Genomic DNA, 16,192 nt, shown 5'->3' with positions numbered 1-16,192 from the left:
AGTGTCTGCTACTTCGTGGAAGCCAACCTGAAGTGGCTATGTGAAGTCGATATCCTCTACTCAATCAATTTTGATTTCTCTTATCATTAGCTTTCGGCTGTTGGTGTTAACTCGGTACAGCATCGTTGTCTGCTGGGCCGCCTAAGCCATTTATTCACTAGGCTGTCGTTCTCCCTCCTTCTCTGTCTTGGCTTGACTGCCCAACCCCAATCGTTGTCTCAATGCGGATGCCAAGACTCGACGTCCTTGATGCCATAGACTCGGCATCCGTGGTTATTGTTTGTCTTGTCTGCTGATTCGGCTGCACCTCAGAGATTAATCATCAAGTTCAGAAAGCTTTCATACTACCATGCTTGTGATAATCAACATCTTGAGTCGCCATCGAGCCAGGTATCAAAGGTCCAAAATGCTTGAACCCCAAGCGCGCTAGCTGAAAGATCCTGCATCAGGACCCTATAAAATGCTCATCGGTCCAGCCCCAGCACTAGTGGAGCAAAAGCCAAAGACGACCGCCGGTGCTTTGGATGCTTGATTACCCCCCCTGTCTCGTTATGTCTGTCTGGCCCATTTCGATTCTGGAACTCCACATGGTTGTGGCCAACGCCCCTCCCTCCAAGGACGCACAGGGTCACTGATGACGGACCATGGGCTTGGGGGCGATAGGCTCGTGTGAGTGTACGCTGTGCAATCCCAAGACTCTCCCATCAAAACGCTACAGGAACTGACTGTGCCTTCCGGATGGCCAACCGGGATAAGTCGATTCGCCCACATTCGCTCGCCTCCGCAATATCTTGAGACCAGCCGCACCTTGTCTGCCTCCACTCTTCCTCTTATCTTGACCTGCTGCTTTCTCATTTACTCTGCTGTCTTAATACTACTCCAGGTCTCTTCCCTACCTGGCCGCGGCCTGCTGGTTCATCCTTCGACCAACTGCGAACAATCCACCAATGCATCTTGGACCTGCATCACCCACGGTATTGCGCATTTGCCTTGGCTCTGGATTGGCCTCTCCACGATTCCATCTTTAAATAATAACTACAAGCTTGATCGATACTTGTTCAAAAGGCTTCGCTCCTGTTTTTTTTTTACCGACTATCACGATTATAGTCGATATATCAAGCTGATACCGATTTCCACGAAGCGACGAGTCTACGATTTTCATGCATTCTTCTCCCGTTGAAACGATAATACTACCACTCGAGTGCCACCGCTGGCGGCCTTATGTTGAGGTAAATCACCAAAACACCTCAAGGCCGACTCCTGGCACCCTACCACGACATATTCGACCACCCACCACGACCATATCGATACCCCCGGCCAAGCTCTAACCTTCGTCGTTTAATCACTACCTCGCTCGTCGAGCCCTCTGCGGAGGACGACGGGCGCGGACAGGGGACGCAATCATGGCTCTCTATTCAGAACCTCCAACTCTTCGCGAATTCAAATTCGATAAACCGACTCTCCTTGTTTGCTGGTGGGCGACATCATTCTGTACCCTCATCATCCTTCTACGGCTTGCAGGCCGCTTTATCCGCACCGAGCGGCTATTCACTGAAGATCGTGTTGCGGCCCTAGCTTTGATCCCTCTGTATGCACGCATGGCATGCGTTCATTTTATTCTCATATATGGAACCAACAATGCTCAATTCGATAGTGTTGAGCTTACTGACCTTCAATTACGTCAAAAAGCCATTGGTAGCGGCCTTGTGCTCGCCAGTCGGATTTTCTACGCTGCAACGTATGTACCTCTCTAACTAAATGTTACTCACCGTCCGCATTCTTCAAAAGGCAATGCGAATGTAGAACTTAACGCTGACGGGCCATAGCCTTTGGGTACTTAAGTTTGCAGTTCTCGAGTTCCTTCACCGATTGACTCGAGCGACGTGGGAACGATCATGGCAGACGTCTTTATATGTCATTCGAATAATCCTCGTTGCTACTTTCATCGCTGTTGTCATTAGTGACTTTGTGGAATGCCGCCCCTACAGTCACTATTGGCAGGTTGTGCCCGATCCTGGTGGCCAATGCCGTCAAGGATACGTGCAGCTTCTCACGATGGCAGTCTGCAACGTGGTCACTGACTTGTTGCTTGTCATTTTCCCAATTCCGATCATTGTGACAAGCGGAATGACCATCAAGAGGAAGATACAGCTTGTGCTTCTCTTTTCCCTCAGTCTCTCTGTTGTTGGGGTCACCCTTTATCGGGTACCCCATATCATTGATGATCACGGTCGTCAGCAGTATCGATCGCTTTTGGCGTCGGTTGAGCTTCTTTTTGCCACGGCTGCGGCAAACTCACTCGTGTTGGGATCTTTCGTGCGTGATCGCGGCCTGAAGAAGCAAAAGTTCCGTCGTTCATCGGTGGCCGAGTCCCTCGATCCCTCACTCAACCTTCGCCGCCCGACGTTGCACCGACACTGGGGAAGCGATGAAGACCTCGTACGGGACGTTGGTATGACCGTTGATCCAGAACTTCAGGATCAGCCTGATAACTCGAGCGAGAACGGTGCTCTACAATACACTCCGGCCCCTCTTCTTCGCAAACTGGATCAAGACCTCGAGCGCTGGCAATTTCCTCAGAGACAACGCAGCAACGCAGAGCACAGCGATGATTCTCTGATACAACACGACCCACTCTCTCAGTCGAAAAGTGAGAACGGAATAGCACCAAGGAGGGTTTCTTTCTTCGACGTTGGTGGCCTACTTGATGTGCCCCCCGAGAGTTCTGGGAGCCTTCGAGCAAACAGTCGTGCGTCATCTAAGGAAGACTCTACACTGTCGCATTCGCCCCCGGCACCTTCATTACCAGCAGGATCCGGAGGCTTTCGCCGTGGCTCGACTGCTTTGCTCCAAGACCTCGGTGGCCTCTTTGGACCTATGAATTCAAGGTCAAGTCGGTCCAGGTCCAAGCCCCGAGGAACAGAGTTGCAGCCGATACCGCAATCCCGACAGGAGTCGCGATACGATTTGCAAGGACCGCCCGTGGCAGAACTGAGGGATCCTGGTGGCCTTCTAAACTAGTGGCAATCAACCTTGGTATCATCTGCCATCACCTTTGACGACATCTTCACATTTTCACATGCGACTACCTCACGACAACAGCGACTTTTATGGGATTTATTTGGCCTGGCTTGGAATATTTATATACGGCCTGGGGCGTTTTATGCTACAGGCTTTGAATGTATTTTTGGTTGGCAGGACAGGAGTAATGCGCACGCAGGGATCTTTTACTTGGGTATATGCGAAGTCTCAATACGAGGCAGGATTTGGAAATCAGGCATTCGCGCAACTATCGCGGGTTGCATTATGATATGCTTGGGATTTTTATGGTTGTGTCAGGATGACATGGTTATTGGTTATATATACCCGGCAAACGCCAAGTTAACGTTTAATGGCATTGACATGATTTGTTCAATATCTGAGAATATCCTAAATGGTCGGACAACACGATCACCTATTTGAGACACGGCGCTGGCAAGGTTACAGGATAATGTAAAGCTCTGGTGGCATCCGTCACTTTAGAAGAACAAGTCTATAATTAAGGTACTTACAAGCCTGGCATCTACCTACACAGAGCAAAGGGCAAAGATTAACTCTCGTAAATGCTTAATATTCCTTCATTGGCTTTGCTGCGGCAACGCGCAATATACATAGAACCCCTGAAACGCCAGCTTTTTAGAATTTCAAGTGCAGTGTGACGCCTCCGTCCACGTACCATGAGCCTTCCCATCCCTTTCCATCCAACAGCTCTCATCTTCGGCTCGATCTCTCAAGACTGCCCCGTCCATAATTGTTCATCTATACACACAATCTATAACTGGCATAACGACCAGCAGTTTCACTGTTTCGGATAATCTTGACGACTTGGCCCCGCTTCAAACCCAAGTAACGAGCAACAGGGTCCTTTTGTAAAATACGTGGTAGTTGGGTCTCCTTGAGGCGATAGCGCTTGAGAAGAGCGAGCTTCTCCTCGCGAGAAAGCAAGACGTGCTTGGGAACAAGCTCGTGGTGGGTAATGTTGACAAGAAGATCATCCTCGAGGAAGCACTCGATCTTAGCGACGGACTCGACACTCTGGAGAGTCTTGCGGGCGGCGGGTGAGAGAGGAACGTGTGTTACCATGATGCCAGTCTTGTAGTTGTTCGTGATCACATATTTGGCAAATTGTCGGATCTGGTTGACGCCGAAGGTCTTATCGGCGAGGAACTCAACCCAGACAGGACCACAGTCGGCGCCGGGGTTGGGGTTGGGGTTGGCTGCTGTCACAGGAGGTGTGTTTTTGCGGATCATGTTCTCGCTGGGACGCGCCGAGAATTGAAGCTTGGCGCGGCTGTAGTCGAACTGTTAGTTCCATGGTTTCTTTGTGATGTCGCAAGTATAGCCGGTCTTACTTGATGGAGCCGTCGGGGTTGCAGTATTCGTCGCGGAAGCGGTCGAGAGAGATCTTGACTTCCTCTTCAGCAAGCTCGTATTCCTTTGAAATGTCAGTCGTTTGCTTATTACAGAAAGTTACACAGTTGGAAGTGCTGCGCGCTTCTCTGAAGTCTACGATAGGACTGTTAGGACAAACGTACTCGGTCCGCGACCATCTCATGGATGGTCCTCCATGCTCGCCAAAGACGAACAACCTCCTTGGATCTGGCGTCGGTGGGAACTTGATCAATATCCATGGTAGTGAGTGTGAGGTGCGATTCGAGATGTGGTGTTGGTGGTCGAGATAACAAAGGCGGAAAGAAAAGGTTGAAATCGTGAGCGTCGTCAAAAATGTTTCGTTCAGCCTTGCATCGTCGCCGCAAAAGTCCAAACTTCTTTGAGCGGGTCAGAGGACTGAAAGGGTCATGTGATTCTGCTAGACGCCACGCACCGCCACCTACACCTGCATCAGCCACCGCGAGAGGACAAGTCTGATCATGGAAGGTGGGGCGGGAACGAACCCCTGGACCTGGGACGCGCCAGTGAAGCTCAGTGGTCTTTCCAGCGAACGCTAGGGGAAGGACCCGAGTCCCAAGGGAGGGGCACCCCTACTGTAGAAGGAGCAAAAAGAGAGCCCGGAGAGTGAGTTGCCTGTAATACTGAGCGAGACAATGGAAAGAGAGACAGCTCAGGGGCGCACGGGCCTGCCCCGAGAATTTACAGCAAGAGACACGGGTCCAGAACTTTACCTCAGAAGCAGAAGGTGATAGAATTCCACTGGCCGAGACTGCATTTGCACTGCAGCGCACCAAACCTACCTATACCTTACCTTAGCTTTATTCTGGGGTCGTCTTTTTTTCCCTCCTTTTCGACAACACGTGTCGAACTTTGCTCAATTTAAGCCTCGCACTTTCACTTATCCTCGAGCAATTTCGCTCCTGGTTTCTTGTCTTCCACTTGACTCATCTTGGTTCTCGTCTTTGTATTCTCCTCTCATCGCAATGGCCGAAACCGCAACCTCTCCCGCTCCTGCGGCGGACAAGGCCGACAAGCAAGCTAATGTTCGACCTGCCAAGCCCGATGAGAATCTCTTTAAGCAGGAACTCGCAAAGGCTGAGAAGGAGCATAAGGCTTCAATGGACCGTCTGGTAAGATCTCGCTGAATTGCCCTCCTTTTGAAAATGTGGCTTGGATCGACCCAGATTCCACATCCGTGGCCTCACGAGCTGGAACTATTTGAGTCAACATCAACTAACAATTATACTCTTCTAGGCCGCTGTCAAGGCTAAGATCGAGATTGCTATGCCCAACAAGAACAAGGACCAGCCTAACCCTACCCAAAAGCGACGACAAGAGCTCATTGCTCAGGCCAACGAGATTCGACAGAAGCAGGCTGGCGGAAAGAACGCCCGTTCTACTAAGCTCGACCAGATCAAGCGTCTCGATGAGCAAGTTCGAAGCCGAATCAACGAGCAAAAGGCTGCGAAGAACAAGGTTCCCTTCAAGAGTCTCGAGGACCTCGACCGCCAGATTGCGAGTCTGGACAAGCAGGTCAACTCCGGCACCATGAAGCTGGTAGACGAAAAGAAGGCCTTATCAGACATCTCCAGTCTCCGCAAGATGCGCAAGAACTTCGGACAGCTTGACGATTCCCAGAAGCAGATCGATGACCTCCGCGCCAAGATTAAGGAGATCAAGGATAGCATGGACGACCCTGAGCAAAAGGCTCTCTCCGACCAGTATAACAAGATTCAGGCCGAGATCGATGCTATCAAGGCCGAGCAGGACGAAGCTTACAAGGGTCTTTCCAGTCTCCGTGATGAGCGCTCCAAGCTCCAGGCCGAACAGCAGGAAAAGTACACCGCTATCCGTAAGCTCAAGGATGACTATTATGGACAGAAGAAGGCATATCAGGCCTACGACCGTGAAGCTCGGGAGCGCTACCGTGAGAAGCAAAGGGCTGAGCAGGAGCGCTACCACCAAGAGCGAAAGAAGGCTGAGGCTGAGCGTCGTCTGGGTGATGCCAGCGACCCTGCCTACCTAGACGAGATCCGCCGCGCCAACAGCCTGCTCCAATTCCTCGATCCTAACCACAAGGTTGAGAAGGGCCCTCTGATGGCCGATACAGGTCTCGGTGCTCAGGCCCAACGAAGCGTTGACGAGTCTGGCCTCAAGGGCACCAAACTCCTTCGCAAGGAGGACCGTGATGAGGAGTACGCGCCTGCGGTGAAGAAGGGCAAGAAGGGCAAGAAAACTGCTCACGGCGGCTCATCGAACAAGTTCAACGTTCCCCCAGCTGTGGTTGAGGACTGTGCCGCCATGGGTATCGACCCTCCCATGAGTGCTGCCGATATCCCTGCTGTGGCTGAGAAGGTCCGTGCCAAGCTCGATTTCTGGAAGAACGACCAGGAGGCCCAGACACAGCGTGTAAGTCACCAATCTCATAAAGCGCCTGTGAAGAGACGATGCTAATTACTACCTCAGAACATTGAGAAGGCTAAGAAGGAGATCGCCGAACTCGAGGCCGCCGAGGCTAATGGCGACAAGGTCGAGCAGACCACTGCTGACCTGAAGGAAACTTCTATTGCTGACAAGCAGGAGTCGTAAACTTCCTTCTTATCGCAATATCGATTGCTCGTCGGTAATATCCCATACCGTCGATGCTCCTTGGGCTTACAACCTCCCCCTGCGCGCTCCCTACCTCGCCCCAGTTGATCTTATTGTCCTCGTCCTTTCCGAAATTCGTTGGATCCCTCCGGCGCCCACTCGGCATACCGAATCAAACGTTGAGCTTATATCAAACGTTATTCAAAGTTGTCTTGCCCACCAACTTTATTGCCTGAGTTACTTCCTGCTTCATACATCCCTTCTCCCCCTCTTTCAACGCCACATGCTCGAATCTAAAAAGCGCTTTTTTGTGCTGTTTTTGTAATTAGGCGCAGTTTCTTATTAAAGTCATGCGCAAGGAAAATGACAAAAAGTTGGTTCAATCTCGTGATGCATTGCATCTTTTCTTATTTAGAGTTACGTGACATGAGACTCGGTTATCGGGTTCCCTGTAGATCTAAACCCTAGGTAGGGTCGGGTCAATTGCTTATTGCCGCTCATTGACAGATTTGCTCAGACATGATGAGCTCATGTAAACCTGCATCGAAGTTTTAGTTGGGCTGAGCCTGGGGTCGGGCATATATTGCTGGGCCCCTTTAGGTCTACACTTTTCTGCTTGTTTTTCCTGTTGCGTGCATGCGTGTATGCATTCGCCCAAGACCTGGTCATGTAACGATGTATGCACAGTAGAGTGTCGTCTTACTGCAGCAGATGATGTGTTGAAAACGCCGACATGAGCTTGCATAACCTAGCTCACACCCTTCGACCTATCGCCATGACCTTGACTGCTTCGGATGCGTGCCCCTCTTTCGCACCGTCTCCCACACGTCCAATCAAGATATGGCTTTGTTCGCCATGATGCATATCAAAAGGGCAAAGGAAGTTGTGGTGTCGTTCATAATTTTGCCTTCAGTGGCGTGGTATTTGTAATTTCAGATACAGAACAAAATCGCCAAACTTTGTTAACCCCAGTTACTCCAATGAAAATATGCCCGACGGGAAAGCTTCTACTCAAACACAAATGGCATTGTCAGCCCAAACTTCAAAACCCCCAGTAATGGTGCCACCGTGGTCTGCTAGGCCGGTAGTTCTCCATGCCCCAATTATGCAATGGTCGTGATGTTCGTAGAAATCGTAATATGGATTTTTGTAGCATACTCAGCACCTGGATAGATGCTCACAATTAACGTATTGGCCATTTGTAGTCGCTTAATATGGAGGAGGGAAATTATAGGCACCCGGCATTGGCGGCGGGATAGCCCCAAAGTTAGGCCGCCTCATTTGAGGGCCGGGAGTTCGGCGATCGGGTCTGGGCATGGGAGGCTCCTGTGGGTGCATCTGGCCTGGATCACCACGATATCCTGGAGGTGCTACTACAGCAGAGGCACCGGGAGGGGCAGTACCGCTTCGCCGATTCACTTTTCGCGAGTTTGATAACGAACCCAATGGCGGATCCTTTACAGCCGGCTCATCCTCCGCCGGTAATGTGAGTTCAACAAGTCCAAAGAAATATTCCAAAACTTCAGGATACCGCTGTACGCTCGCTTGCCAGTCTTCGTCAATGCCGCGTTTGAGGGACGCTTGCGCTTCAGCAACTTGTGTCGGATGAGGCGGTGCGTGGTAGTAGTGATAGGCGTGGGCAGTAATTCGGTCCATATGCGCAGCATGGGCAGTTTTTCGTTGATCAGTTAGGAGGCGGAAGTATTCAAGTATGTAGTCTTGTGCATGTCCTCGGACCCAGGAACTATGAATTGATAGTCAGAACTGCTTCGTGGCGTAAGGGAAGGGCAAAGTTATGTACCGTATTTCATTGTATATCGACCGCATCATGCGATCCTCGGCTTGTTTGACAGCAACGTCAAGGCCCTTAGCCTCACACTCGCACGCCATATTGGCCGGAGCGTGGCATATCGCGCAATCAGGATCCATCCTGAAAATAGACTTGCCACTGTAGGGATAACTTCTGGGAAACATCTTAGCTGTGAAATCAGGCGAATTGGTTTACACCGAATTAGAGTGGGTGAGCGTAGTGCAAGAGATGGCCAGAAAAACAATATTCATCTACGGTCAAGTCATAACAACAACGTGAGATCCCCCTCCAACCCCGCAGACGTCTTTCATAGGGTTGTATGTGCGGGAGAGAAGACCAGCAACAGTGGGATTGAAGAATGAGAAGACAAGAAATGGGGAAGGAGGTAGGAGGTAGGGATAAGGATGACAGAGAGAAGTTAAAACGGACCTAGCTAAAAGGCACGAGCCGTGTTAAAGTCGATTGACGGCGTGGCGGTAAGGAGATAACGACACTGGGTTGCAAAATGGTCTGGTTTGCCCGTCGAGAACCAGCTTGGGAAGACGAGCTTCTGTTTCGCTGGAGCCGTATGTATGCTGCACTGCAAGCACCAGCAGCTCTCGGGGCTCAAGCTGGAAATGGAGGGAGAAACTGAAGAGCGAGGTGGAAGAAGTCGCGTGGGGAAGCGAAGGAAGCTATGTGGAGAGATCGAATGAGAGCAGGCCGACCACGTCTACAGTCGTGGCTCGAATGCGGGACCACGGATCGTATGCAGGCTGGCCCAATGGCTTCGAACTGCTACAAGGGAGGGGTCGATGGCGGCGAACTGTCGTTGGGTGATTGTGCGGCTCATGTGCTTTCTGCTAGGAAGGGTGGTGTTGACAAGCAGTAGATAGTACACCAGATGGAGGGGTGAGTGGGACTTCGACGAAGAGTCAAGACGAGAGTTGACCGAGAAAAATTATGCGAGGCTTGACGTGAGATATTGTATTGCACAAGAGACTGGAGCTGGATCGACTGGCGAAGTTCAAAGAATGCAAGAGAGCCAGGTGTGACAAATGGGGTCATCGGTTGGGTTGACGGTGGTAAGCCAGTGAGCATCTATCAAGAGTCGACGAATGAAGGCAAGGTCAGTCGTTAAGAGCCCTAGTAGTAAGGAAGATGGCAAGGGAACACTGAAAGGCTGACCACAGACATACAAGAGGCTCTGCTGGCTTTATCCATTGCTGTAACACCGATTCACCGCATTTTGGCGTCAGCTGGCGTTTGTTGTTAAGCTCGGCAAGCTGGGGCTAGCCCAATGCTGGTCAAATAGCAATGGACGCCAGCAACGAGCCATTCTAGGTGAGCTGCAGGATCCGGTCGGGGCGAGGCGAGACGAACAGACAGGGGAGCATCGTCGATGGAGAGTTGAGAATGGTTCAAAACGTTGGCTTTGTTATCGGTAATCTTGAGTGTGATTATTAGAAATTAGGTAGTATGTTGGAAATCGCACGCCCGCACTGTTGAAGCGCGTTGGTGGGCGTTTCGTTTATTGAGCGCCGGGAGTGAGGGCCGTGAGTGTGATACGGAGATGGCCTAGTGGCAACTTGCTGCGATATGTCGGAGGAGAGATATCGATATGGCACGAGATTGAAGGTATCACGAAGTGAGTATCAGAAAGGAGAAATCAGATGAGGAGAGAGAGAGAGAGAGGCCTTGAAACTCTTAGCACCGCCTTCTTTCGTTAGTCCTAGCTGAGACCTGAGGCATGGATCCAAGACGGCGGTTGCCTTGTCGGTTGGTGGTAGGTTGCTCTGCACTGAAGTCCTCTTTCCCTTTTAGGACTTATACGAAAACCACTTTATGTTGAGATCCAAAGCTGGCTGAGATCAAAAATACCTGAGAGAAATCAATGCCCGGAAGTATACCTACTAACATAATTGCACAGAAACTCTAGCCTTGCCTAATCAATTCAAGAAATTGTACTTGTATTTTCACATCATCGTCTGCTCTGTCATGTTTAAATCAAAAGCTCATGGAGGGACCTTATCTAATCAGCAACCCCAAAATTTCGACTAAGCTCAAGGCAAGATGTGATCAAAAGATATTCAACATAACAGCTTCAATTCTACACCAGAATTGTCGCACAAGTCTTTAATTATGGCTCCGCGGTGCCCGGCTATGTCTTCGACCCTCCTACCATTCCTCTACCCTTCGATATTCCTGTCAAGACACACTCTCGCCAGCACAGCAGCTCTCCAACGACGTCGCTACAACTCCACCATAAACGACCTCCCAGAGTCCCGACTAAACCCTGCTCCGGATGACTATGCGTCTCCCAGTTTCTCGGACAAAGCCTTTTTAACTCTCTATGCTGGTAGAGGTGGAAACGGCTGTATTTCTTTTTTGCGAGAAGCATACCTTGCTGAGGGCCCCCCCAATGGTGGCGATGGTGGTCACGGCGGCAATGTCTACATTCAAGCAGCGCATGGCGAAACCTCACTGCACAAGTTGGCGCGCAAGCGATTCGTTCGAGCCGGCCGAGGCAAGCATGGACAGGGAAGCGCAAAGAGTGGAACACGAGGAGAGGATATCATTATAACTGTGCCTGTGGGAACAGTGGTCCGTGAAACAGAGCGTGAGAATCCGGTGCTCGACGAAGAGATGGATATGCGCTTGTGGCACGCTCAGCAGAAACAAAAGAGAAAGGAGGAACGTATGGCTGCTCTAGAGCGGAAGCAGAGGCAAGAAGAGAACGAAGAGGGTTACGAAGAAGAGGAGGAGGAGGAACAGGTCGAAGAGGAGAATGAGGACGGTGATCAGGATCCTGAGCGTCGCAAGTGGCTTTTATATCCCGGACTGTCTAAGACTGACATCAAACAAACCGTCTTTCCTCGATTGCCTAAACGAACTCGACTTCTGAAACAACCGCCTCCCACCATCCATCTTGACTTATCTCGCCCTACCCCAAAGCCAATCCTTCTTGCAACTGGAGGTATCGGTGGCTTGGGAAACCCCCACTTCACATCTAGGGCGCATCCTCGGCCCATGTTTGCTACTAAAGGCGAAGAGGCTGTTACCATGAAGATTGAGCTTGAGCTCAAGCTCCTTGCTGACGTAGGCCTCGTCGGCCTTCCCAATGCTGGAAAAAGTACCCTCCTGCGTGCCATCACAAACAGCCGTACCAGAGTGGGCAACTGGGCCTTTACAACGCTGCAGCCCAATATCGGCACGGTTGTTCTTGATAAGTATTCTGGTCGGCCAGTAATCAAGAGTTTCCGCCGATATCCTGCTCAACTGGGTCTGCCCGAAGCAGTCGACACTGAACCACGCACCCGATTCACGATTGCTGACATTCCCGGTTTGATCGAAGGTGCGCATCTTGACCGTGGTCTAGGGATTGCTTTTCTGCGCCATGTCGAACGTGCTGGTGTACTCGCTTTCGTCATTGATCTGTCTGCTGGTAATGCAGTCAAGGCTTTGGAATCACTGTGGCGTGAGGTTGGATTATACGCACAAATGCGTGATGAAGAAGAGGCCGATCGCGCAATCGAGTCACACATTGACTGGGATGTCACGTCGGATATGGACGGTCCTATGAATCTGTCCCCAGGTATGGCGAACGATGAAGAAGATTTCAGTTCAAGGCCAGGACTACAAATTGCTGGAAAGCCGTGGTTTGTCGTTGCAACCAAGGCTGACTTGCCAGAGACACAAGAAAACTTCAAGGAATTAAAACAATACCTTGATAGTGTCACAAAAGGCGAAAAACCGCATCCAAGCGGAGTAGCGGATGCTTGGACAAAAGACTGTGCTGTTATCCCGGTGAGCGCAATTAATGGCCAGGGCGTAGATAGAATTGTACACTGGACTGTGGGATTACTAGACGAGTAGACAAAGTTTGGAGACACCTTGTATTATACCATTCTGTATTAACATTTCATCCCTGACCATGATTCAAACTATGGTAACACCAAAACAATATAAAGCAATTGTACATTGACCCATTTTTAAGCCGTTTCCATCTTCTCCTCCTCAGCCTCTACTGGCTCCGTGGCTGGCTCCTCGGGCGAGGGAAGATCCGCGACATCCACTTCCTCCTTGGTATCATCACCAGCCTCAGCCTCCTTGGCTTCTTGAACAGCCTTCTGGTTCTTCTGCGCAGCTATGTTGATGAGCGGGGATGTATCGTTAAAGATGCGTAGTAGCATAGCAGATCGATCCTCCTTAGGAAGCATAAGGTTGAGGGAGTGGATGCTCTTCCAGAGAGGGAGAGCCATGCGCTCTCTAAAGTCGGGGTCTGTACCGTCAGGCTCAACGCGGAGAACAGCGCAACCCATGCCGATATCTCGGACACGCTCGCCGATCTCGTCGAAGCGCTCGTACTTGCCATCGTTGATGCGAGGGAACATCTCGATGAGAAGCTTGCGGAAGGTCTCCTTGTTGTGGAGGTGCACAACGCGGGGCTCACCGACGTAACCCTGGAGGATGGGCATACCCTCAGCCTGGATACGCCATCTGCAGACATCAGCAGAGGGGGCGTCCTGCTTCATATACATGCGGACACCACCATGGATGAACTTGATGCCACGGCCCTCGTTCTCGATAAGGATATCGCGGAGAAGTGCGCTGGTGTAATAGATGGCCTTGGCAGGCTCACCCATCTCGTTTCGGACCATGTACCGATCGTCGGGGAAGCGCTTAGAGATATGATAAAACTCCTTGATGTTCTGGACGGTGGGGTGTGAAACATCCAGGTACTTGAAAGCCTCCTCGACAGGGCCGTTTCGGCGAGGCTTGCTGGCCTCCTGTGCCGCTTGGGCAACAGGAGTAACGGCAGCTGAGGGCTCAGTAGACTCAGTCTTGGCCTTTTTAGCGGGCTGATCTTGAGCATCATCAGTCTCGAGAGGTCGCTTGGTACCGTTAGTAGACGCATCGGCCATAGCAACATCCTCCTGCTTGTCTTCGGCCTTGGCAGGTGTAGCTTCAGCTTCAGCAGGAGCCGTCTCAGATTCAGTCTTCACTTCGATCTCCTCCTTGCCAGGTGCCTCTTCAGCAACCTTCTCAGCAGGAGCGGCCTCAGCGGATTCTTCAGTCTTGGCGGGCTTGGTCTCCTTCGACTCGTTCTCATTCTTAGCCTTGAACTCGGACTTCTTCTCCAAGACAGTGATGAAGAAACCGCCTGTGTCTTGCATGTGAGGATAGACTCTCATGCAGCGCTCAAGAGGCAGGTCAGCGCATTCGGCACCCTCGAGTCTGGGGAACATGGTCTCAACGACTCGTCCAGGGATAACGCCGTCGGCGCTCTCCTTGGCAAAGTCCTCAACCTCCTTCCAAGAGCTCCAGATACGGGCACTCTTATCCATGATCTTCCAGTCCTTCATTCCGGGGTATCGCTTCAGGTTGGGCAGCTCATTGCTGCAGTCGACAATCTCAACATTCGCAGGACCGCCACATCGCTCAATGGCTGAGACAACCACAGACTCGTTCTCAACAGGGTTCATACTGCAGGTAGAGAACACGACACGTCCACCAACCTTGAGAAGCTGGAGAGCGCGGACCAGAATTCGAATCTGGGTGAGGTGCAGGCCAAGAGCGCTTCCGGGTTGCCAATCCTTCCAGATGTTGGCATTCTTGCGCAGAGTTCCGTCACCGGAGCAAGGGACATCAGCCAGAATGCGATCGAACTTGAGGTAGGTTGGCTTCTTGCCGTCCTTAGCAGGGAGCCTGATCGAAGGGAATTGGGTAGCATCGTGGTTCGTGACAAGAAGGTTAGGGGAAGAAAGTCGCTTGAGCTGATGCACAAGCATGTGTCCGCGCTTGTAATCGGAGTCGTTGGCGACAAGCATTCCAGTAGCCCGTCCAGCGTCGCTGGGGTCGGCTTCGAGGTCGGCCTCAATCTCATCTGTAGTCTCAGCACCAAGGTCCAGGCCATCTTCCTGAGCATAAGATCGGAGAACCTTGCGCACACGTGCCTCCTCGCCCTGGTGAATCATCTCGAGCAGTTGCGCCGCCTTGCTTCCAGGAGCAGCACACATGTCAAGGACGGTCATGCCAGGGCGGAGATCCATCAGCATAGGGGGGATCATGCTGACGACTTCCTGTCGGCTGATGTTTCCGACGCTCGTCTCGGATACGAGAAATTTCTGGAATGCGGCGAAGGGAGGGAACTTGCGAACGACGTTCTTGGGGGTAGTCATCCACCAAGCAAGTTCGTCGGGGTACCAGGGCACAGGCTGGGGAGGTTCAACAGGTCGGCCATCCTGATGCTCGATCTTGACGATCTCGGGGATGTATCTGGTCTGGAGAAGGCTCTTGACAAGAAGAGCGTGACTGAAAGCACGTCGAGGTTAGCAAACAGATTTCGCGTTACGCGAGCGATTGCGACAGAACATACCCTTTAGAGCCGCAGAACCTGAAGCTGTTAGGAAGCTCACGTCTGAGAGCCTCCCAGTAGGCATTCTTCTCCTCTTCAGGCAGCTGAAGGAGGGTGTCATAGAAGCGCTGGAGCTTCTCGTTCTCCTTGGGAATGGCAGGATAATCTCTCCAGCCACCTCTATCCTGGTTACCACCACCTCGGCCGCCACCGCCTCCTCTTCTGTTCTTTCCCTGTGGTAGTGTCAGTGAAGGTCGCAATTGGGGTGTTGCGTTAAGTATATGCGCACCCTGAAGCTCTTTTTGCCCATTGTCGCAAATGTCTTGAAGTGGTTGAATCGAGAGAACATTCAATGCGACAAAAAATTTGGACTAAAAAAAAGGCCCCGCCACTTTTTGGCATGTGCGACGCTAAAAGTATGCAAGGTTTATAGTGGGTTTATGATAGCTTCACTAGGAAAAGTGAGAACAATAGAAATGCTAAGTTCATATTTTGAAAGGAAAAGTATCATATGAACTGAGGAAACGCCTGAGCGCACGAGGAATAACATTTTGTAGTGTCTGTTCATGGTAACCATTACATTATAGAACGAAGGGGGTAAAGATTATGAAACAACATCTTTTCCTTGACAACGTTGACAGTTTCACAAATTCCCGTGCCTCAGACTATCAACATTGTGACTAGGACCATGATGACAGAGCCTCAATGACTATTTTGAAATTTGGTCTATCCACATTCACTTAGCCAAACGCAGTTAATACACACAATGGATAGGTGCTACAATGGATCCAGCGGAGATGTAGTGAGTAAACTATTTGACATGAATGTTTGTTAATCCCAGCTCCATGGTTGGTTACAAGCCGAAATCGGCACTCATGCTGACCCGACCTTGGCGTTCTTTACAGCTGAACAACAATTGTCAATTGTGACTCCGACAAGAGGTGTCTTCGGGTTGCATTTTGAAGTTATCAAATGGCTTGGGCTTCTTAATTCCATCCTTTTCTCCAATCTGCCACCACTGTACT

General features: G+C 51.0%; 6 protein-coding genes; 3 read left to right on the top strand and 3 right to left on the bottom strand.

Annotated features, from left to right (window-relative positions):
- Window positions 1-1,403: 1,403 nt before the first annotated feature.
- On the top strand, window positions 1,404-3,021 carry FFUJ_04749 (related to integral membrane protein PTH11; the record flags this gene model as incomplete). XM_023571927.1 has 2 exons in its annotated part: window positions 1,404-1,738; window positions 1,827-3,021. 2 exons carry the CDS (start codon window positions 1,404-1,406, stop codon window positions 3,019-3,021), a joined length of 1,530 nt encoding a protein of 509 aa, XP_023426151.1.
- A 777-nt stretch (window positions 3,022-3,798) lies between these two features.
- Window positions 3,799-4,670, bottom strand: FFUJ_04750 (probable DNA-directed RNA polymerase chain RPB5; the record flags this gene model as incomplete). XM_023571926.1 has 3 exons in its annotated part: window positions 3,799-4,330; window positions 4,392-4,474; window positions 4,575-4,670. The coding sequence occupies 3 exons, from the start codon at window positions 4,668-4,670 to the stop codon at window positions 3,799-3,801; spliced, it is 711 nt and encodes a 236-aa protein (XP_023426150.1).
- Window positions 4,671-5,414: 744 nt separating this feature from the next.
- FFUJ_04751 (related to brefeldin A resistance protein BFR1 (maintenance of normal ploidy)) lies at window positions 5,415-7,020 on the top strand (the record flags this gene model as incomplete). XM_023571925.1 has 3 exons in its annotated part: window positions 5,415-5,561; window positions 5,686-6,840; window positions 6,898-7,020. 3 exons carry the CDS (start codon window positions 5,415-5,417, stop codon window positions 7,018-7,020), a joined length of 1,425 nt encoding a protein of 474 aa, XP_023426149.1.
- A 1,209-nt stretch (window positions 7,021-8,229) lies between these two features.
- Window positions 8,230-8,910, bottom strand: FFUJ_04752 (uncharacterized protein; the record flags this gene model as incomplete). XM_023571924.1 has 2 exons in its annotated part: window positions 8,230-8,764; window positions 8,822-8,910. The coding sequence occupies 2 exons, from the start codon at window positions 8,908-8,910 to the stop codon at window positions 8,230-8,232; spliced, it is 624 nt and encodes a 207-aa protein (XP_023426148.1).
- Window positions 8,911-10,972: 2,062 nt separating this feature from the next.
- Window positions 10,973-12,685, top strand: FFUJ_04753 (related to GTP-binding protein OBG; the record flags this gene model as incomplete). The annotated part of the gene is made up of 1 exon (XM_023571923.1): window positions 10,973-12,685. The coding sequence occupies one exon, from the start codon at window positions 10,973-10,975 to the stop codon at window positions 12,683-12,685; it is 1,713 nt and encodes a 570-aa protein (XP_023426147.1).
- A 116-nt stretch (window positions 12,686-12,801) lies between these two features.
- Window positions 12,802-15,477, bottom strand: FFUJ_04754 (related to tRNA (cytosine-5-)-methyltransferase; the record flags this gene model as incomplete). XM_023571922.1 has 3 exons in its annotated part: window positions 12,802-15,124; window positions 15,189-15,400; window positions 15,457-15,477. 3 exons carry the CDS (start codon window positions 15,475-15,477, stop codon window positions 12,802-12,804), a joined length of 2,556 nt encoding a protein of 851 aa, XP_023426146.1.
- Window positions 15,478-16,192: the final 715 nt, after the last annotated feature.

This window comes from Fusarium fujikuroi, chromosome FFUJ_chr02 (assembly GCF_900079805.1).
Source record: "Fusarium fujikuroi IMI 58289 draft genome, chromosome FFUJ_chr02".
Taxonomy (NCBI): domain Eukaryota; kingdom Fungi; phylum Ascomycota; class Sordariomycetes; order Hypocreales; family Nectriaceae; genus Fusarium; species Fusarium fujikuroi.
This window is presented reverse-complemented; position numbering and strand designations above follow the sequence as displayed.